The 21,997-nt window shown below is 37.5% G+C and overlaps 1 protein-coding gene across 2 annotated transcripts in view; it reads right to left on the reverse strand.

Annotated features, from left to right (window-relative positions):
- The window catches only part of gramd4a (GRAM domain containing 4a), a 59,407-nt gene extending 37,752 nt beyond the window's left edge, over positions 1-21,655 (reverse strand). The window contains exons 1-3 of one of the 2 annotated variants that reach the window (XM_067426862.1): positions 21,391-21,655; positions 17,142-17,349; positions 7,502-7,610 (exon numbers count right to left, since the gene is read on the reverse strand). In XM_067426862.1, the coding sequence (XP_067282963.1) occupies positions 7,502-7,610; positions 17,142-17,349; positions 21,391-21,419 (346 nt within the window). In that variant the 5' untranslated portion in view covers positions 21,420-21,655. Of the gene's footprint in view, positions 1-7,501; positions 7,611-7,695; positions 7,884-17,141; positions 17,350-21,390 lie in introns of those variants that run through there. The other variant, XM_067426863.1, reaches the window with a different exon arrangement.
- Between the last annotated feature and the right edge of the window lie 342 nt (positions 21,656-21,997).

Genomic DNA, 21,997 nt, shown 5'->3' on the forward strand with positions numbered 1-21,997 from the left:
TAACTGCTTAAAAAAAGTAATTTTACATCATACAGCTGTACTGATATTCAGTTGATCTTATACTATGTAAGTAGTGGGCATTAAATTACACATAAATAAGTGATGTTTAAGGCCTGTTCTAATTTCTTTCAGGAAACCTTGTCTACTGTGTTTTCCTGTAGGGAGGAAAAGGAAATAGGAGACATAAACATGCGGTATAAATAACAGTAAAATAGAATAGCTTATTTCAGAGTACTCTGGTGTTAAGCTGGGCAATTGAGAGTAAATAATTCAGAAAAAAAGAATCCTCGGGAACTGTTATGTAACACTTCCTCCCACACATATGTCATGAATATTGTAAGTGGTATTTAAAAACAAAACAAAAAAAACGGCCTCAGATAAATCATGATTGGATTTTCTTTGTGTCCCAGAGAATGAGCTTCCACAGCTTAAATGAAGTAAATTTTCATATAATATATATCGTAAACTGAAAGATGTCGGATTTATATAGTTGAATCAGCATTTTTATTTGTGGGATTTGTGTGTGCTGCCAGAGAGAAGGTGATGAACTTCTCATCTCTTAATCTCTTTACTTAATCCTAAAAGACATATAACTGTGACACTGCAATATACAGGCCTATGCTGGCATTACTCAATCATGCCTATAAATCATTATAAAACAATTCACTATACAATGGGGTTTAAAGGTCTAACACCACATGAAATGTAGGAGTTAAACTGTATTGTAAACCTTTTTGTAGGTCACTAATCTAAATGGTAAGACACTAAATAATAGGGCTGTCACTGACTAAAGATTTTACTTGTTGACTAGTGGTACTAATTTAGCTTCCGCACTCTGCATGAACACTTAGATGTACACCTAATAATAGTGCACATTCATCTATTGAAGGTTAATGTTAGAGCGAGCGGCCATGTGAAAGTGGCTAACGTTAGGCAACAATTTGTTTCAAATGAAAAGTCATGTCTAAGGTCGATGAATGTAAGGCGGATGTTTGGCTTTCCTGCCCGATATAATTACCACATGGACTAGTGATGTTAACCATAGCTGTGCTCAAAATCACTCCCTATATATACCCTCATTCACTAGCCCCTATTATTCCCCTAATATAGTCCACTTGAAGAAGTGAATGAAAACGAGAATTCTGACACCTCTGACACGGCTTTTGCATAGTTTGTGCTTGCTGTTTAATAGTCATTTGAAATGTAGCAAACTGGGAGCTCCAATTGTAATGAAAGCATCTATCTTAAATGCTTAGAATGGACAGTAACCTTAATTAATCACTGTAATAATCAATTAAAAATACATTTATACCTGCATAATGATATTATGCTGTAGTCACATTGGACCAGTGGTTTGAAAAATGGATGGAATTCAGATTTGATTGTTATCATGTTTGAACTGCATGCATTGTGGAAGCAGCTAAAATTCCAATTGTCGGTATAATTTCAATTTACAACACTAAATAAATTGCATACATTTGAATAATTGGGTATAGCGCCCAACAAAGAAGCAAAATAGTTTATCGCAAAAAAAAAAACAAAAACAAAAAAAATTCTAAACACTGAAATTAAATAGGCCCAGCAACATGTGAAATGATTAAAGGTCCCATGGCATGGATTTTTATTATTATGTTATAATGTTTCCTGAGGTGTAATTATATTGTTATTATGGTTTTACATCAAAAAATGTCATAATTTAGAAATAAAAGGCATTTTTTTCTATACTGATATAAGCCCTCTGGCTGGAATGCTCTGTTTTAAGGGGCGTGTCTGCTGTGAGACTTCAGTGAAAACACCCACTGTTGTGATTGGCTAACATCTTTGCATTTGAAATGAGATTATGTGCAGAGGGGGCGTAGTTTAGTCAGGCACAAGCAGCAGATGCAGCACTGCCAGTCGAGAGAGACAGATGGAGAGAGACGGAGCTGGGGAAAGCTTGCTGAGGAAGTGGTATTGTACCGAGTTGTTGATAGCGTGAGTTTATTTTGTTTGTATCTGAGAGCTCTGAATAAACACGAGTAAACTTTGCAACGTTATTTCTCTCACAAAATGCTTTCACCACAGCTAACAACTAACACGACATGAATACAGTAAGGGCTTCTGTGAGCAGCGTCATGGCAGTTTGGGCAAGTGTGCACTGCAAATATAAGTGTGACGGACCAATCCGACCATTATACAGAGTGTTCTTTGATCGGTTTCTGTACTTGAATCATTTAAATAACAGATTTGTTTCATGCTACTAACAGAAACAACGTGAAGTTGATGGTTTTAGTCACTGGCTTGATTCACTGATGCATCAAGATGGCCAGCGGCGGGACTGACAGTATTAAATGATTTAGAAAGAAAGTCTGTGTGAACTTTAATGATTAGATACACATCAGAATTCACTGTTCCCAGATCAGGCATTAATGAACACTGTCACTCACTGTTTGTGGCGGTGCTGTCGAATCCATATAGTAAAGCCTGTGCTGCTGACATCGAGACTGATAAACTGAATTTCTCTACTAATTCTCAGGGCGGGCGAAGCAGAGGAAGGGGCGGTAACCTTTCCTGGTATGACGTCATAACAGGAGAATTCAAGATCAGCTCATCTGGGCTCTCATTTTCTCAAAGGCAGAGAAAGACACCGATCAAACTTTCTAGCCACTTGGGGACAATATTCAGGCTAGGGAAACTCATATTAATGTTGAAAAACCTCATAAAATAAAAATGTAATGCCATGGGACCTTTAACATGACATAAAATGATGACAGGAGCTGTTCAAATTAATGTATTTGGCTTAATTTTGCTCAGTAAAAATGGATTGCAGGTTTGTTCTAATGGGTCGAGACAACAGGGAAAATAAATGTTACGCAAATGCAATTAATAAAATGCTACTAATCATTTAATAGAATTGCTAAATAAATAAGCATTGCAATATCTTGGCATGTTTACATAACTGAGGCTATACACCAAGGAATCCTCTGTAATGAGTTCTGACTCTGACTCTGGAAAGACTGGAATGAAATGAGCATGTTTGTGCATAGGTCCAGTTTATATATAAAAAAAAAATGTATTGACTTCTTTTTTTATTTTATTTTAATGATGCAACAAATAAAGCCATAATCTTCCTCAAAGAAAATAGTACAAATCTAAAAGAAAATCAATTTGGAAAAAACAAAACAAATAAAACAATACTGAAGTCAAAAATGTACCATGAAGTGTCCGTGATGTCAGCACAACTGCTCTGTGATGACGGGTAAAGCAGTGTTAAATGGGTCAGAGACGTAAGATGGAAACACACGGGATAAACACACACACAAGCTTAAAATAGACTCTCAGTCATGTGTGGGAATTGATGTCAAGAGAGGGTAAAACCCAGCGTCTATTCCAAGCACACTCCCATCAACCTGGTTGAACATCAACAACAAAATCATGGGTTCAACTCCTAGTACACTGTAAAAAAATTATATGTTCAATAAGTTATGCCAACATATGTTTTTACATTGTTTTAACTCATCAAAATAAGTTACGAAATGTTACACTTTTTTGTATAAGTTATACAAAATATAACACATTTTTTTCAGTCAGTTCAGTCTTCAAGTCAGTTTAAGATAATCTAAGTTGAAATAGCTTAAACATCCGAGTTGATTGAACTTAAAAATGTCAGGCTTTGACTTTTTTTTACAGTGTAGTGTATCAATTTAAAATATGTCCTTACACTGTAAAAAATTTTTTAGAAAAAAAGTTACCTGGTTGCCTTAAAATTTTGAGTTCATTGAAATTAAAATTTTGAGTTAATACAATGAACATTTTTGAGATTCGACAACATTTAATAAGAAATTATTAAAAGATTTTGTAAGCATATTGGGTAATTGTGTGTGTTGTTGTGATTTCTGATGATGCAGTGAAACGTGCCAAATAGTGCTATTTTCATGATTTATCAAAATTTGTATGTGGTTTAGATACAATAATATTTTGAGTTTCTATTTATTAAACACATGTCCTTTATTGTATCAACTCAAAGTTTTAATTTCAATAAACTCACAATTTTAAGGCAACCAGGTTACTTACTTTTTTAAGTTAAACCAACAAAAACCAACCAAATTGTTTTACAGTGTAGATGAATGAATGGACAGAAGTACAAGATGAAAGGAAAGCCATGATTTTCTTGGTCATGAAACATAAAAGATCATCTTACACAGAATTTCCCAAATAAAATATACAAAGTAGATGGGGATTCAAGCTACAAAAATGAGAGATAAGCACAATAAAAACATATGACTCATCTACAACATTTTAAGAAACAATGGCTTTGTGTGAGGAACAGGTCAAAAAGGTTTTTCATGCACAGAAAATATTGTACTTGCAGCTGTATTCAGCTAGCAAATCTCATTCATGTTCAAATCCATTCCAACTTGTGTTCAATGACAAAATGGAAGCTTTAGACATGTCTCCCAAGTCTAATGCCTCCTTCAGAAGACTTACAATCTTTGATTATATCATATAAATCTTTAGCTCAGATCATACGAAAACACTAATCTTGTCCAGCTAATGTCATGCACGTTCAAGAGTAATCAAACAGGAAACTTGCTCTTTGACATTTCCAATAGGACTCATACCACTGACAATATCAAAACAGCGACTGGCTGTTTTAACTCAAAGGCAAGACTCGCACATCAGAGCTCACAGACATAACTCTGTTTTCTGAGCAAAAAATCCTCCGCCCTGATGCTCCAGCAGATTCTCTCCGTAATCCCTTTCCTACTTCATATTTTATATCCCTCTCCCCATTCATTTTCCTCTAGCTTACTAATGTGTGCTGTCTCACTCCCTCTCGTGTGTGTGGGTGTGTGCAGACAGTGGCACGCTTTACGTTATATAACAGTCATTGTGACTGTGTCATTTACTAATGACCTTCACTTGCCGTTTATATGTCATTCTCAAATGAGACACTGGGCCGATCCAATGTTTACTGTGATGGACACGATGATCACATCCATCCACACACACACACACACACAGCACGCATGTTCAATTGTTTTGTTCTTTCAGGGTACGGGCTGTGACTGTCTATTGACTTCTTTTGCTGTTATACTGAGCTAATTATATTGTCTATGCCCCTTACCCTTACAGAAACATTTGCATTTAAAGTGGCACAATTACGATATTTTTAACAGCTATTTTGTTTAGGTTTGTCTTCTACAATAGGTTTACATCCATCGAAGGTCAAAAATACACTTTAATTTTCTCATCATATAGATTGATTGATAAAATGATTCTCAAACGTCTCGTCGGATGAATTTAGTCTCTCTAAATCCCTCCTTTCCACAAGCCTGCTCTGCTCTGATTGGCCAGACGGCCCGATCTGTTGTGATTGGTTCAACCGCATACAGCGACCATTGGAAACAGAACGTCAATCAAAAAGCTCAGCAAATTCACACACTAGGGCTGTGTGAATTTTCGGATTAATTCGAATTCAATGTTTTGCCGTGATTTTATTATCTTTAAATGGAGAAATCGTTGTTTTGAATAAGATGTTAGCAAACGTTATGCATGCTGACAAATGACAAAAGAAAATGATCCGACTACATGATGGCACATCTGATAAACCGTTCTTGTGTGGCGCGCTCAGTGAAAGTAGAACATATCTCGTCAACCTGTTCACACAGAATTCTATATTGCTTTGAAAAACAAGACACGGGAAGTGAAATGATGGGAAAAAGCAAAGATATCAAGATGCCAGGTGAACTTTCTTTCTAACTTTAGCCTATTACTGCTGTTATTCATTGCTATTACTTTTTTGGCTAAGAAATATTTAGCATTTTTCTTATCTACACAACACAAACCGACCACAGTGTTTGAGAGTGGGTCAAAGTAAATGTTGTTCGCGGGCAGCCAATGGAGACCATAGGCGGGCATTATGCAAATGTGTTATGTGTTACATGAATGTCAAGGAAAAGAGACTGGAATTCCTGATGACTCGTTTAGAGTCGGTTTAGAGTCGATTCTTTCTTTTTGGGAGACAATAACATTATTTGTAATGCACTTCCGACTTTGCAACTTTGCAGACCATTTCACAGACAGCTATATTAAACACTACATTAAAGGTAATATTCCACAAAAACTTAATACGGGCACTTTAAAATTGTATGCATTTGGCTGACTTGTTTTCCCCAAAGCAAGTTATAGGATATTCAAGGTATACATTTTGGTCAAGCTTGTTTTCCAAAAGACATAAAACCACAATAAAAGCACCATGAAATAATCAGTCTAAGCTCTCTTTAGCCATTCGGAAAAAAGCAATGTTCTGTTTGTGAAAGAATCAAGCAATCTTTTCTGTGAATCGGTTGATCCAGGTCACAAAACTGTTCTGAATGATTTGTGTTGATTTTGTTTGCAGCAGTTAGACGAGAGGATTATCAATGAATAACATGTAACATTTCAGTTTGTTTCTAACAAGTTTTATGGGTGATTTAGATATTTTTATGCTGACATTTTTAGGGTTATAAGCTCTAGTTCTTATACACTGTCTTTAAATGTTCTTCTTTTGTGTTCAGCAGAAGAAAGTCAATCATGTTTAGAACATGCCAATTATCTTTGTTGGAAGAATTATTCCTTTAATAAAGACATTATTAAGTCCCTTTAAGCAGTTTTTATCATGTGAACTGCAGCAAGATCATTTTGTTTAGAGCAACATAAAAATTATAATTTTTGGCTGAACTATCCCTTTAATAAAGATATTATTTAGTTCCGTCATGAAGCACTTTTTCTCATGGGAACGGCAGCGAGAACATTTTGTCCACATAATGTAGGTGTTTTCGTATTACTTTCATAGGGCGAACATTCTGTTACATGAAAAGATAGCAAATTTTGACCAACAACATTTGCACAAAAGTACCAAAAAGCTTTCTCTCTCTCTCACACACACACACACACACACACACACACACACACACACACACACACATCCACACACTCAGGGTGATCAATAGCTAATCAGTCTACGATTAGGTAACAACTGTACTTTGTTCGCACCAACACATGTGGCACAACTTTTTATTTCGGTGTGAACAAAACCATGATAAATTCCACATGAGTGTCCTTGTCATTAAACCAAGCATCTTAAGTTTGCTTATGATCTGCGATTTCTCTCTCTCGAAACCACGCTTGTGCACCTTTTTTTTCCAGATTCAATCATAAACTAGCGCATCACATACCATTCCACTAAACTGCCGAAAAATCTCAGCTTCAGCATCATCACTACAACATTTTACGTCATTGGTCCTGCCTTTTGTTCACACAGGGCATGTTCCGGGACTGATCCCAGCAATGTTACTAGTTCCCCAACCTGGGATCTATCCTGGGACAGGTTTGCGTTCACACAGGAGGCTCTTTTCAGGGATCAACGCTAATGAAACATTGTGCATATACTGTACATATAGGGCAATCCCAAGTTTTGTTCAGCTTTACTCCACATATCATACATAAAATACAAGGACATCCTTCATCCAGTACTCACGTAGGAAGTGTTTCTCCAGTAAGGCAATTTCCAAATGACCCTTGACCTCATTGAGACGTTCTGATTCACTCCTCAGGTCTTGCATGACAGACAAAGTCCCAAAACCAGCCTAAAAAGAAACACACAGGGTTATTGACAGACATGGATGATACACACCACACAAAAAAAGCTAGTCTCACCAAGCGGTGACTTACAGAATACTAGTCCTCTGTATGGTCTTCCTCCTGTTTTAGTTAGATAAGCTTCAAACTAGAGGCTGGTCCCAATGACAAATGTGGACTGTAAAATTCTGACTCACTGATAGCACAACATGAACCTGCTTCTGACTCCATTCCTCCCCACACACACAAACACACACACACACAGGCCAAAAGAACGCAAGATCTGCAGAAAGGCGAACCGCAGTGAGAGAGAGAGAGAGACAGAGAAAGTAGGTGAGTGAGAGATTAGGAGAGAGGGCGGCACTGCAGAGACACAGCAGAAAAGCAGAGGTGTCTCTTTAAGAGGCCAATGCGACTGACAGTGCAGGCATGCTATCTTCACTGACACACACGCACACGTGTTTGGGAAGAGAAAGGCAGAGAGAAATTAAGAGGATGAAAGAGACCCCGGGAAATCATTCTCATTAGTTTGCGCAAAGAAACATTAAAGCAGAAAGGTATCTAAATCTAGAAGGGATTTTGTGATGAGCGGGGCACTTAGTTCTAGGCTACAGGTTTTTTGAGCCGAACAAATCACTCTGGAGCTGCAAGAAAATTCTGTCAGCTGACTGGCTGATAGCATCAGAAAAATTATATTCGCTAGCGACTACCCTTAAAGGTAGGGTAGGCAATTTTGGAGTGGCTAACAATAGCAAGCTAGCGCTGAACGCATAAGATACTCATGTAACTGAATGCAATGATTGGACAAACGTTTTTTGGTCCTGAGACCTCCACAGAACATGTTTTATTATTTAGACCACTTCTATTATAGATTGCTATCAGGGAGTGAAGTGTGTCAACCAGTATAATAAAACGTGTTTATAAAAGAAATTGCCTACACTTAGCCCGGAAATGTAGACGCATCCTTGCGGCAGCAAATATAATTTACAGCCAGGGCGTCTAGCAACACTCCGTTGGCTAAACAAACTCTAGTCGGGCCAATCACATCGTGTATAGAGTCGTTGGGCGGGTTTAACATAATGACATCAGAGTTGCGACGGTTCTGCGTGCTTCTTGAAGACAAAGAAGCTTGCGAACAGCAGTCTTTCGAATCGTATTTGGCCGCAACTCTGGAAGACTTGGAGTTAAGTTTTTATTTCCTCAAGTCATTCTTAAAAAGGGAAGATGTGTTCAGAGTTTTGCCGACCGGATAATGCAAAACTTAAATCTATCATCTAGCTCCGCTTCACTTACTTCGTTCCTCAGGTTGGTTGTAGCGCTATCCTATTGCGTGAAGAGGGAATTTAAAAGACAACCGTTTATCCCGCCCCTTGGATTGACCCCTGGCAATGGTGTGTTCCCAGACCCACATCAAGATGTTGGGTTGGGTCTTGTCAGGCTACCCTACCATACCTTTAACAGAGATGTTAATGTCAGCAGATAGAGAAAAATGTTAGATTTTTAAATGGTTAGTTTACCTAAAAAAAATCAAAATTCTGTCATTAATAACTTAGTAGAATGTTATTGCCACTTTCAAGGCCCAGAAAGGTAGTAAAGAGATTGTTAAAATAGTCCATGTGACTCCAGTGGTTCAACATTGATGTTATAAATCAACAAGAATACTTTTGTGCCCAAAAAACAAAAATGACTTTATTCAACAATTTCTTATTTTCTATATCAGTCTCTGACGCTGTTCACATGACCACCAAGATGAATGCATGTGATGCTAACGAAGAATCCGACCAGATCTGAGCTGGTGTTCTGACGTAGAACCTGGCCATGTTTATAACGTGAAACTGTTGAATAAAGCTGTTATTTTTAAGGGGTTTCGCACACACACAAAAAAAAAACTCTCGTCGCTTCATAACATTAAGGTTGAACTACAAGTCGACTATTTTCACAAAGTCTTCACTATCTTTCTGGGCCTTGAAAGTGGTAATAACGTTTCTGTCAATGGAGTGGTCAGAAAGCTCTCGGATTTCATCAAAAAATATCTTCATTAGTGTTCCGAAGATGAACAAAGGTCTTATGGGTTTGGAATGATATGAGGGTGAGTAAACAATTACAAAAAATATTTTAAAAGCGCTCCAAATAACTTATAAAAACATATACTATGCGTAATATAATATTTGCGCTTCATTCTGTTTCATCAAAATGTATGGACCAACTAATATGGATATGAATCACAATGAATTTAACAAATCTAGACAATTTAGATTCCAGTTAAATTCTGATGCTGTCTTTGGTTATACAGTACACTCAGTTTTTTTTGTTGTTTCATTACAACATTTCACAATAATTAAATAAGGAATTCAAAAATGCCTGACATCCCCACCACAAAAATGAAAAGAGTTAATTTTTGAATCAGGTGTTTAAATGCAACATTTTTTGATTAAAAATGACTCAATGCTAATTCGAATACTGACAAATTCTGATTCACGTTCATGTCAAAATAGTCAATGTAATGACATTATGTGACAACAATGTAGCATACTCCAGTTTACCATAGGTTCTCTATTCCCATCCCTATACTAGCTAACTTGAATCTTGCACCTCTGTGACACAAGACAAAGTGTCCTGAGACATAAAATGTCCGAAGGGTCATCAGCAGAGCATGAAAGATGCAGTTTCCAGTAGAGAAACCATAGGAGACTGGCTCTCATAAACGGGGTATTCGAAGTCAATCAAACCCCTGCTTGTGTGGAAAAATTATCTCATTACCCCCGGCCTTCAGGCAGTCATTAGTGCATAAATCAAAAGCTAAAAAGTGCTGGGACGACACAGTCTAAACTACACAGACTACTACACATCACTGCGCTACTCAGAAAAGAGTTTCCTTGCCTCCATGTGTGTCTGAGTTTGTATGTGTGCGGCATTGCTATTTCAATCAGCATGTGAGCGATGACTCACTCCTCAATGCTGTCTAAACGTCACGGCACCACTGGTCACAATCTCTGTTAGCAGGCTGTTGCATTCAACGCTAAAGCTGCCCGTGATGCAGGAAATTACCAATGCAAACACATGCAAACAGAGTGGTAAGACTGGTCAGCCTCTCAGTATGTGCAGGTTACATGCTTCCTGAAAGCCATTGCAGAGTTATATCGATTGTTAGCTCTTCAAAATGTTTTACTGCCAAAACACAATTATGTTGGAGGGATCTCAAGGTCTGTGGAAACCATTACACTATCATTTTGAATTATACAGACCCTTTTAAAAGCTTAGTTTTGGACGAGCCAAAGCTGCTTTTAAAGGTATCATAGAAGCATTCTCAACACAGCAGCAGAACAACTAGAGAACTAGATTAAGAAGGGGGGAAAATAATATCTACAACCACATATTTGTATTCACAATTTAGAATATTGCATAAAAAATATGTATGTATGTATGTATATCGAATACTTCCCATGCTATATAGTATTAAAAAAACAGTAGGTGGAAATTCCAGAATGACCTACTTTAAATCTGAAGATTCTGAAGTGTGCCATCATTGGACACTTTACTCTCCCATGAGGCCACGAGAGAGGATTTATGAAATGGCAGTGAGGTGACACAACCAAAGTCCTTAAGACAAGTCATTTTCCCGGCAGCCATCTTTAAAATGCCTCTTGAGCATGTGAGTACAGCTCCTATCTTTTAGAACGGGGAAACAAAGTTTCTGATTCACGAAGCTTAAATTAAATTACACATTTGAAATCAACAATGAATTCAGCCAAAAACATAAATATCTCGTAAATATTGTTTCTAAATGCTCAAATTGTGAAAAAAAAAAAAATTCATTTTTCAGGCTGGATCAAGCTAATGCTCATGCGCAGTTATAACCGTAAAAACAGTTTCTGACAGTTTTACTGACAGGGAACCGGAGTTTCTAACAGCAGCAACTTTACCAAACGGCGGTTGCTTTTCTTTAGAAGGCGGGACTTATTCCTCCATACTGCATGTTGCATTTTTTCCCATTCATAGTAATGAGTGCACAGTCTTTTTGTATATAAAGTCTTTGACGCAGCTGGCACTGGTAGGTCACGAACATAACATGGTAGTACATTCATATTTCATTCAGACAACCCATATTTATACTATATAGAACATACTTTTTTAACAAAGTCAAATCAAATTCAAATGTATTGCTTACTTAGACAGTCTATGATTTCGGATGCATCGCAAGATGTAAGTAAAGTTTCTAAAAGGTGCATAACTTAGAAAATATGTATAATAACAACAATATAAACTAGTAGACAAATATAGAAAGGTGCCTTATTCACAAGCAGTTTTTCGTATCAATTAAATTCACTTGAAGTTGAATGAAAACAGTTAATGGCAAGTTTTGTAATGGTTGCCTATAGGGTTACTAAGGTGCTCTGGGTCATTTTCAAAGTATTGCTATGCAGTTGCTAGGGTGTTCTGGGTGGTTACTAAGTGGTTTCTTACTGGCCTAAGTCAAAAGGGCCAATCATCAAACCTCTATGATATTCTGCTGCTTATATATGGGTGGGAATATCTCCCTCAGTGTAAGTCTATAGACATATATTTTAAAACGAATAAATAAGCACTGAATCATGCCAACTAACAGTTATATAATATTTACAGAACTTTTTTTCATCAATATGGATTTTACAGTATTTGAGATATGAGATTCTAAGGATGAAATCAATGTGTGCAAGTCATTCCATGGGCAACCAATAAAAAAACACCACTGCTGTTAAACTTGCATCATTTATTGCCTTAGATAAATGTCCTAATGCCAAATAGTCATAATTAAGATGACTCAGGAACATAATCCAGGGCGAAAGAAAAGTTAAACACACCCACACAGGGTTTTGAAAATATCATGTGAATTTACAGTTCACATCAAGCGGCTAGGGCACTCCCAGAATTTCATGCCACTCCCTTAACCCAGACCTTAAATCAGTGAGCGCACTTGGGATTTAAACCCGTGACCATATGTGCTGGTTTGATAGGATTTCAGCTTGAGAGGATAACAAGACGTGACTCTTGCCTCATAATGTCTGTGGGCCGCTTACGTCTGATGTCCACGCAGTTTTTCCACTGGTAACAGTAAATAAAGCTGATATGCTATTGTTGTTATTACCAGTACATTTTTTTTTTTTTTTGGTTCTGTTTAGTAGCTTGATGCAGTTGTTTCACTAAGTAGATCAATAGTCACTATCAGTAACAATATATACCAATATAAAAGACTATGTTGTTGTGTGACAGGTAGTGGTGGCTATAAATTTCAAGTCTTTTAAAGTTGTATTTAGTCTTTCCCTCAAGAACTTTCTCGTAGTTATTTTTATCAGTTTTCACTCAAGGTCTTATCCTTGTAGTACTTATTTCATACTGCCCTGCTGAAAAATCCAACATAAACCATCATGAAATCCATGTTGGTTCAGGCTGTTTTTTTAGTACAAGCTGGTATAGTGCTGGACAAGCATAGTCATGCTGTTCTCAAGCAAAACTGAGCAGGTGTAGATGAACCACCAGCACTCCCGCTTCCCATGCTGGGGACCAGCAAACTGGTCCCAGCATGCAAAACATACCTGATGCTGGTTACCAGTAATACTGGATTTTTCAGCAAGGTGCTCATGACCTAGATCCATGATGAGAGGGGGATGAGAAAAGAAAGTAATTATTTCATTCCACACCCTAGTGACATGTCTCAGTGTCTACTCTTGTCTACTCAGTGTCTTGGCATTTTATGGCAGTAATAGTATTGTAACTGACACTCTTGATCTTGTTTGAGGAAACATGTTGCTAAGCTTAATACTCTAATAAATCACAGAAATACATAATAGTTAAAGTTGATTATTTGCATCATTCAACAGAAAATGTCACTGAATCATCAGATAAGCAAATTCTTTGTTGGCCAACCCCGAAGATAACATTATCCTGGTTTCTTCAACAAAAAGCCTATATGATTTTTGGAATATAGCAGATAATGCACTCTGTAACCAACAAAAGTTTATGATTGTTACACATTTAGTTTGTTAAGGTAAGCTTAACAAATGAACACAACTTGTATGAAGCCAAAAAACAATTGCCTGATGTAAGCTATTGTTAGGCTATTAATAAACTGTACCACACTTGCATGACTTTAATGCCACCACCACTAAACTTCCGATAACCTTTTCTGTCTTTACTATTTTTACTACTTTCTACAATTTGGAAAGTTTGCGTTGGAATATTTTGATATCAATCATGGTCTGTCAGCCCTAGGACACCTCCGGGCTCCCTCGTCCTTCCGGCTCAGCCTTGGTCAGTCGTCGCTCTGCATCCGCCTTGGACCTCCTGGTCTCCTCGGCCCTACAACCCTTCGGCTCCACCAGGTTTCTCCTTTCCTCCGGCTTGCCCATCATCCTCACTCCCTCCATCATTAGTCCGGTTTGCCGAGCCTCCATCTCTAACTCGGTCCTACAAGTAAGCTGCACCTTGGGCTTCCAGGCCTTGGGTGTTACCCTGGTCCATCTGCCTCTGTGCTCCGCCGGACACTCCACGCACACTGGTTCCACCTCCATCAGTGTGTCTCCAGGTTCTGCCCAGTCCTGCAGTCAAAGCACCACCCTGGCTCCACCCACCATCGACTCCACCATGGTGTCTGTTTCCCCCGAATCCTCCTGGTCCCTGTACATCATCACCTCCACTCCCACCTCCAGATCCCCAGATGGACTCTTTACAGCCTTCCAGTATGCTCGGTTCATGTAATTCTGTTTGCCTTAGCTCACTTATTTGTCTCATTGGTTGTTAATTAGTTTCCCGCAACTGTTCTGTTTGTACTCTGATTACCTCATGTTTATAAGCCCTGAGTTATCCTTCCATTCTTGTCATGTATCGTCTATGTGTGATGTGGTTGTGTTCTTCTGTGAGGCATTAATTATTAAAAGGCTATTATTTCCTTAATCTCCTTCTTTGTGCGAGTTGTGAAAAATAATAAATTGGTTGATGTCTTCTGATTTGGACCAATTAGTTACCACCCTAACATGTTAAAACCACTTTGAAAACCTTACCAAGTTACCAACCACATAGCACCAAACTTGTGACCAACCACAATAGTCTAGCATTATATCTACGACTTTTGCATGGATAAGCAATGCTTTTCATGAAAATGTAGTATCTAGTTTTGCTTCTCCCGGTTGAGCAAGGAGGCATGTTCTCCCCATTTGGTTTGGGTCTCCTCTGGGTGCTTCGGTTTCTCCCACAATCTAAAGGCATGCAGGATAGGTGAGCTTAAAAAGCTCAATTGCCGTATGTCCATAGCCCTACGAAGGACTGGCTATCTATCTAAGGTGTCCCAAGATGCTGGGACAAGCTCCAGGACCTGTGTGACAGTATTTAGGACAAGCGCTTGGGAGAATGGATGGATAGTTTTGCAATCTGGAAGACTCAAAGATGCCTGAAACTACTGCCTGAGTGGGCAACTCACTAGGTTTTGGAACAGAGCCAGACCCCTTATCATACAGCAAGATGCTCTCATACACTCCTAGAGAGAAAACCCACAGGACTGTCACTCAACAGCATCTCAGTTTACATTTAAAAACACAATGTTGCAGATTGAAGCAGAGGAGGCTGGCTTTTTTGTGAGACACTTATGCAACACTATGACTAATCTGAGGCGCCATCATTGAGGGGAAAGCCTCAAAATAAACCGAACACCAAATTACACAGATATGACTATAACCCCTCTCAGAAAACCTCTCTAACACGATTACAGCAAATAATTCTTCCATAAACCATCTGTGAAATGAAAAGGTACCAGACAGAAGCTGTGTCTGGTTTTAACAGGATACTGTAATGCATTAAATGGTTACACTTAATTTTTAAGGTGACATAGTTACATTGTACTTAGTCAATTGAGTACTGAGTAATATTAATTATTACATGTACTAACTATAGAGTTAGGGTTTGGTTTAGGGTTAGTTACTTGTAAGTATGTATAATTTACTGTTATTACTATGTACTTCTACATAGTACATAGTAAATATAGTAACTTGTAACTATTACACTTACAATAAAGTGTTATTAAAGCATAATTTGGCTTCAAGATGACAGACCGAGGCCTTTCCTGCATTTCTTGCTTCCTGGATATCAAAGCGAATTAGATAACAGTGAAACAGAATATTTGCAACATTATGCAAGATAAAGAGGAAGTTAATGTGAAAAGGTCAGACGGTAAAAGAAATTTCTCACAAGCACAATTCGAATAGAGAAGACTGATTTAAAGGAACTGCATCTGCATCGTACGGTCCATTCACACACAGAATTCCATTTTGCATTCAAATGCACTACACGATTTTAAAAATGTGTTAAATTGATGCATTGTTGCACTTGCACATTTTATTCTTGCAAATGTTGCCGCATTCTATAAAAAATGTAAAAATTGCATCTCAGGAACTCAGGAGCATTTTTTTTCCCCCATATCACTGCTCGCATCCAGCTTTAGTGGCTAATCTTTCATTTTTGCTTTGAAAAATGGGGCTAAAGTCATCGGACGAGAAGCACCACACCGTACCGTGTCAATCCTAGGTCAACTCGTGAGAAACTTTACATTCAGTTCAAGGCGGCAGTCAAAATCTTGTCAATGTCACTTCGTTCATTCTTGAACTTTTGCCTGTTTGGTGAGGAGATTCATGATTATGATTTAAAAAAAAGGCATGCTAACTAAAAAAAATGTACAGTTTCAAGTTTGGTGTTTGAAAAAAAAACAGCGCAAACAGAAAAAGAAAATGCTAAATGTTATTATAGCTCTCTATTTGAAGCATATAGACTTTTTTCGTTTTGCTGAAAAATGCCATCTTCCAGCCTAAAGTGAACGGTTTGGGACAAATATAATGTCATTTAAAGGAAAACTATGTTGCTCTGTGGCACGTCAGGATTTTGTATATCCTCTGGAGTCGTAGCTGGACACCGTGGGCAGTTGTGTATATACACTCATACAATGCTGCACTTCTCGCCCGGTGTGCGACTCCTTAAACACGACATTCTGACAGCTATCCATCTTCAAATGATTAAAAAAACTCTACATAGGCAACAACACCACAGCCACACAAATGGTCAGACTTAGCTCACAGTTGATTTCAATAGAGTTTATAGTCGTCAGCATGTCAATATGCTGACATATTCAACAATTTAACAAGTTTGACACTTTTCAGTGCTGAAGTAAATATATTCATAAGCAAGTGCGTTTAGGGAATGCCTTGTTTCAAAAGGAGACAAGCGGCAACATATGCCTTCACAGTTTTCCTCTGACATTTTGTGATATAAAATATTTGGTAGAAGTGTACTGTGACCAAAAACAAAGCCCAAAACAAGCCCAAGTCCAAGTTACTTGACCAAATGTTACCTTAGAAGGCAGCATAATATTGCTACCTACCTTTCATATTGGAAGAAACCTATGATCCCTAGGTAGGCAGCTCACTGGGTTTTGTAACAGACCTTCTATAATACATGTTACTAAATGAGTACTTCATTCTAACTTTAAACTGTAAAACATCTGTAGATATAGTACTTACAGGGTCTCTTTGCTCATCATTGTCTCGTATTGAAGGTCGGGGTCTCAGCAGAATGTCATCACTACATTCAGTGTCCGACCCCGTAGGGGACTCAGGTAGATCCAGGAAGTCATCTCGCTTTGGACCGCGGAATCTTATTTTGTCCAGCCTCTTTAGCATGTTCAACACAGCTGCTTTAGGCTTTACCTTAACATTGTGTATGGCAGCCCTGCAGAGTCAACAAAGTACATCAAGGTATTAAGGACAAAAAGTGAAACATTTACAGAGTAAATCACACAGGAGGAAAAAATAGTTAGCTACATTTTTTAAAGAGGACACAGGTGTTGCGCTGCCAACTCGCTGGGAAGCTCACTTCCACATAATGAAGATGCAAAGTGGCTTTATCACAGTAAGTCAATAGTACTGACAGAGCGATATATATCATCCAATCCCATTAATTATCCAATCTGTGGCTCGTTTGAGATTACTGCCATTGGCTGATGCTCATGTGGATTTGGTCGAATGGCAAAAGTGTTAGTAAATACTGTGTAATATAAGTGTTCATTTGATTTCAGAAAGTGTTCTTATATTTCATGCCTTAAATCAGGACCACCCTCTATCAAAACATGTACAACATTCTGAATACATAAAAAAAATCATATAGCATAACCAACATAAATTTTTAATCACTTGGCATTAATGAGCTGATTAAAATCATTAACAACCTGGAGCTTTTATAATGAACATGTACACAAAAAGCCTAGAATGCTAGAAAGCTGCTACATTTGTTTTGATTTCATAACATGGCCCTTGATTAAACATGAATCTCCTCTCTGAAATATGTTATTACATCATAGTTTACCCAGAAGTCACCTCTCTGACACAAGCTTGTATCCTCAGGACTTTCACAGAAACACGTGAATGAAAATTCTCCGCAGTCTCTAGGGCTGACCTTTTAACACGAAGTCCAGCGGCAAGAAAAAATCTCTAATGATCACATCAGGTTGCAAATGGATTGCAGGTGCTTTTCCTGCCTTGAGCAAAAATCACTGACTGAAGTAGTTAGAACTAGTACCTTAAAAAACAAGAAAAAACACTAAATTTCACCTCTGCTGTCTGCTCTAGCCTGATTCCGAATCTAGCTTTCTAATAAACGTGGCAGTGTGTATGAATATCGTATACTATGTGACGCTTAAGTTCCACATTCCTCAAATCGCTTTGGAGAAAACCAACAGCAAGTAAATGTTGTAAAAGTCATAAAGTGTTAGAACAACTTTTTTGCTCTACCAAAGTTGAAATGACAAGGTAAGAATAGAAAAAGTATTATTTTGAAAAATTATGCCATAGATTATAAAGAGATGACAAAACAATGGGGACAGGAGATTCAATTGTAACCGTGCCTCTCTGAAACTACATTATAGAACAGGGACTGCCTTCAGAGCTGTTGGTCCTTATTATTATGAAATTATATTTGTCTGTTGTTGTGTGATTCTCCATGCTGTGAGAGCTGCAAAAGTCTCTAGTCAAGTAAACAAGGCGGAAGCAAACGTGTCCACCCACAGATCTCTATACTGCCCACAATATACTGAATATCTACCACCAAAGTTATCTGAATTACTTCCATCTAAAGTTAAACACCATTGAGAGCACTGGATGAACTCCGTGACTTATAACAAACAATGGCAAGGACATTCATATGTATGTGAGACAGATTCATTTCAGTCCATTCAAGATCAAATATATGCCTCATAGCACACACACACACACACACACACACACAAACAATATTTTTTTTATGTGTGCATTAGTCATTCTCAGAGTTCAAAACCACAGGTGCAACTCTCTCAGTGGAGAAATCCTGGGTTTATACTGATCAAAGACATGGTTTGCTTGAGGAATCAGAAACCATTTAAATCTGAAAATGACTGATCAATCTGTGCACTCAATGGATACATGAATCAGTGACTGATATTTCAGTTAATTACTAAATCCATTGATCAATCGATCAAAAGATTAGTTCATCAATTACTCAAAAGATAAATTATTTAGCTGATTTTAATGATTTAGTTGATTTGATTCAGTGCCTCAAATCCTCAAATGAATCAACAGACCAATGAATCAATGGATCGATTGACTTGAATGATTCAGAAGAGTTTACTATGAATTAATCATTGATTCGTTAGTTCAATGAATTAATGGATCATTTAATTAAAATATGAATTCATTAATGACTTAATGAAAAGCGCATCAATGAAAACATATAAATGAATCCGTTTATTTGAAGGATTCAGTTGATTTCACAATGGATAAATGAATCAGTGGCTCAATCATTGAATGGATACGGATCGGTAATCAACAGATCATAGATCAATAAATCAATACATAAATTAATCAGTTAATCAATATATCCACTGTTCATTGATTAAACGGATCATAGGCGGACTTTGGCAGGTGTGGCAGAACGAGTAAATGAGCGGTTTGTTGTTAGGTTGTTAAGTTTTAAAAGTTAGATTTTTAGGCTGAGTACACTGATTTCAATTGTCTAATACGTATATCTTTCCACAAACTCTCGCTGAATTGTGACAGCAGACCTGCCTTTTTTGATTTGGTTGGCCAGCCCAATCATTTTGATTGCTATAACTGTTTTATAATAGAAACGTTCAGCAAACAACAGTAATATACTAATACAGTCTATAGAGTAATCTAGTGATGCAACTCAACTTTTTATACAATTTCCGCATTTTGAATTTAAAATATGCAATCATGATTCATGTAATTCATAAATTAATGGGACGAGACAAGAAACGTTCGCGTTTTTGGCCTATTAGACACACGAATAAGAGTGTGAGAACATTTTAAGATAAAATATTATTTTCAAATTAGTTTAAAGGGATGTCATCATTCACTGGCCCTTAAGTTGTTCCAAACCTATATGAGTTTCTTTCTTCTGTTGAACACGAAAGAAGATATTTTGAAGAAAAACAGTTGACCCCATTGACATTGACTCATTCAAAGTATATTTACTGATTAAAAATAAGGCGAATAATTTCTCAGGCGGTAATGTGGATCACTATTAATTTTAAGGAGTGCTGGTCTGGTCTCGGTCTCGGTCTCGGTCTCACCCTGTCTTGGTCTTGTCTTGGTCTCAACCCCTCAAAGTCTTGGTCTTGTCTTGGTCCCAACACACATTGGACTTGGTCTCGGATTAGATGGTCTTGAAAACCAACATTCTTCAAACTTTTAATGTTGTTGTTGTGTGTGTGTGTGTGTGTGTGTGTGTGTGTGTGTGTGTGTGTGTGTGTGTGTGTGTGTGTGTGTGTGTGTGTGTGTGTGTGTGTGTGGGCATGTTTTGTGACTTATGAGGACATTGGCCATGTCCCCACTTTTCAAAATGCTTATAAATCATAGGCTACAGGATGAGTTTTTTTTGAGAAAGTAAAAATGCATGAATGTTTCTTGTGATGGGTTGGTTTAGGTATAGGGGTAGTGTAAGGGGATAGAAAATACGGTTTGTACAGTATAAAAACCGTTACGCCTATGGAATCTCCCCATATGTCACAAACAAACAAACAAAAATTGATTACTTCATAACTAAAATTAGACCATTCTTATTTATTTATGTATTTATTTATTTATTTATTTATTTATTTAATTCCATTTTATTTTATTTTTTCATTTTAATTTCATTATTTATTAAATTCCTTTATTATTATTATTATTATTATTATTATTATTATTATTATATGTATTGTTATTATTTATTAATTAAATAATAACTCCCACCCATGTGATTGATCACGCCTGAGCGGAACAATGAATCGTTTGATCAGTTAATCAATGGATAGTAAATGAACCAGTGAATGACTAACGCATGTAACAACTTTCACTCCATCATATTCATGTCCTCTAGGCCGTCTACATGTTGTGTGGATGCAATGTATCCAGTCCTGTGCTCCAGGGAAAGATACATTTTGTCCCTGATGTTCAGCGTGTCTCAATGACAGAATAACGGACACGTTCCTGGAACGCATTTACATGTCCCATCAAACAAAGCCGTGACACATTCGATTATGACGTCTAAACGCTTATCTGTTTAAATCAGCGAGCTCTTAGTGCGACACTGTCCGTGATATGAACAGCTTCGTTTTCAAGACCGTTCCTCAGAATAGAAATGGTTTTGAATTATGACAGCGGTGAAGCCACGTACTGTAAATCGCCTGTTGCCGTCTTGAATCTGTTTTAAAGATACACATGTTAAAGATCGGCTTACCTAGCTCGCAAATCGTAGCAAAGTTTCATGAACCCTGCTGATAGTCTTTGATAGAGATCCTTCAGTAACACCTGCGGGAAAACTGCTGTAAATATATTCCAGCTCCCCGAACAGCTTCCCCTCTGCTGTCTAAAAAGAGCTGCGTGATGTCCCTGGAGCCTTGATTATGTGCGAGATCATGTCAATCCCCCCCACAGAGAAGAACACGGATCTGCGTGTCTTGTTGATGTCACTGAACTCACACATACAGCAGACGGGCAGATCTCCTGAACGCGTCCACTGATCTCTTAAAGGGGCAGTAGCACTATCTACTTATTATAATGCAATAGGCTACAGTCAGACTGACCTACAGTGCTGTGAAGGTTGTGGAAATGTCAAAGTTACAGATTACAAGTTACCATATAAAATGTAAAAAGTAGTAACTATGTCAATTACTTTTTTAATAGTAATGTAACTGATTGCATTTTGATTACTTTTTTAAATTTCGAACAAATGTTTTCAACTGTTAACCATTTTCCTCTAAAAATGTAACCTCTAAAAACACACGCACATACAGGTCCTTCTAAAAAATGTGCATATGTGATAAAAGTTCATTATTCTCCATAAT

This window comes from Pseudorasbora parva, chromosome 20 (genome assembly GCF_024679245.1).
Source record: "Pseudorasbora parva isolate DD20220531a chromosome 20, ASM2467924v1, whole genome shotgun sequence".
Lineage (NCBI taxonomy): Eukaryota > Metazoa > Chordata > Actinopteri > Cypriniformes > Gobionidae > Pseudorasbora > Pseudorasbora parva.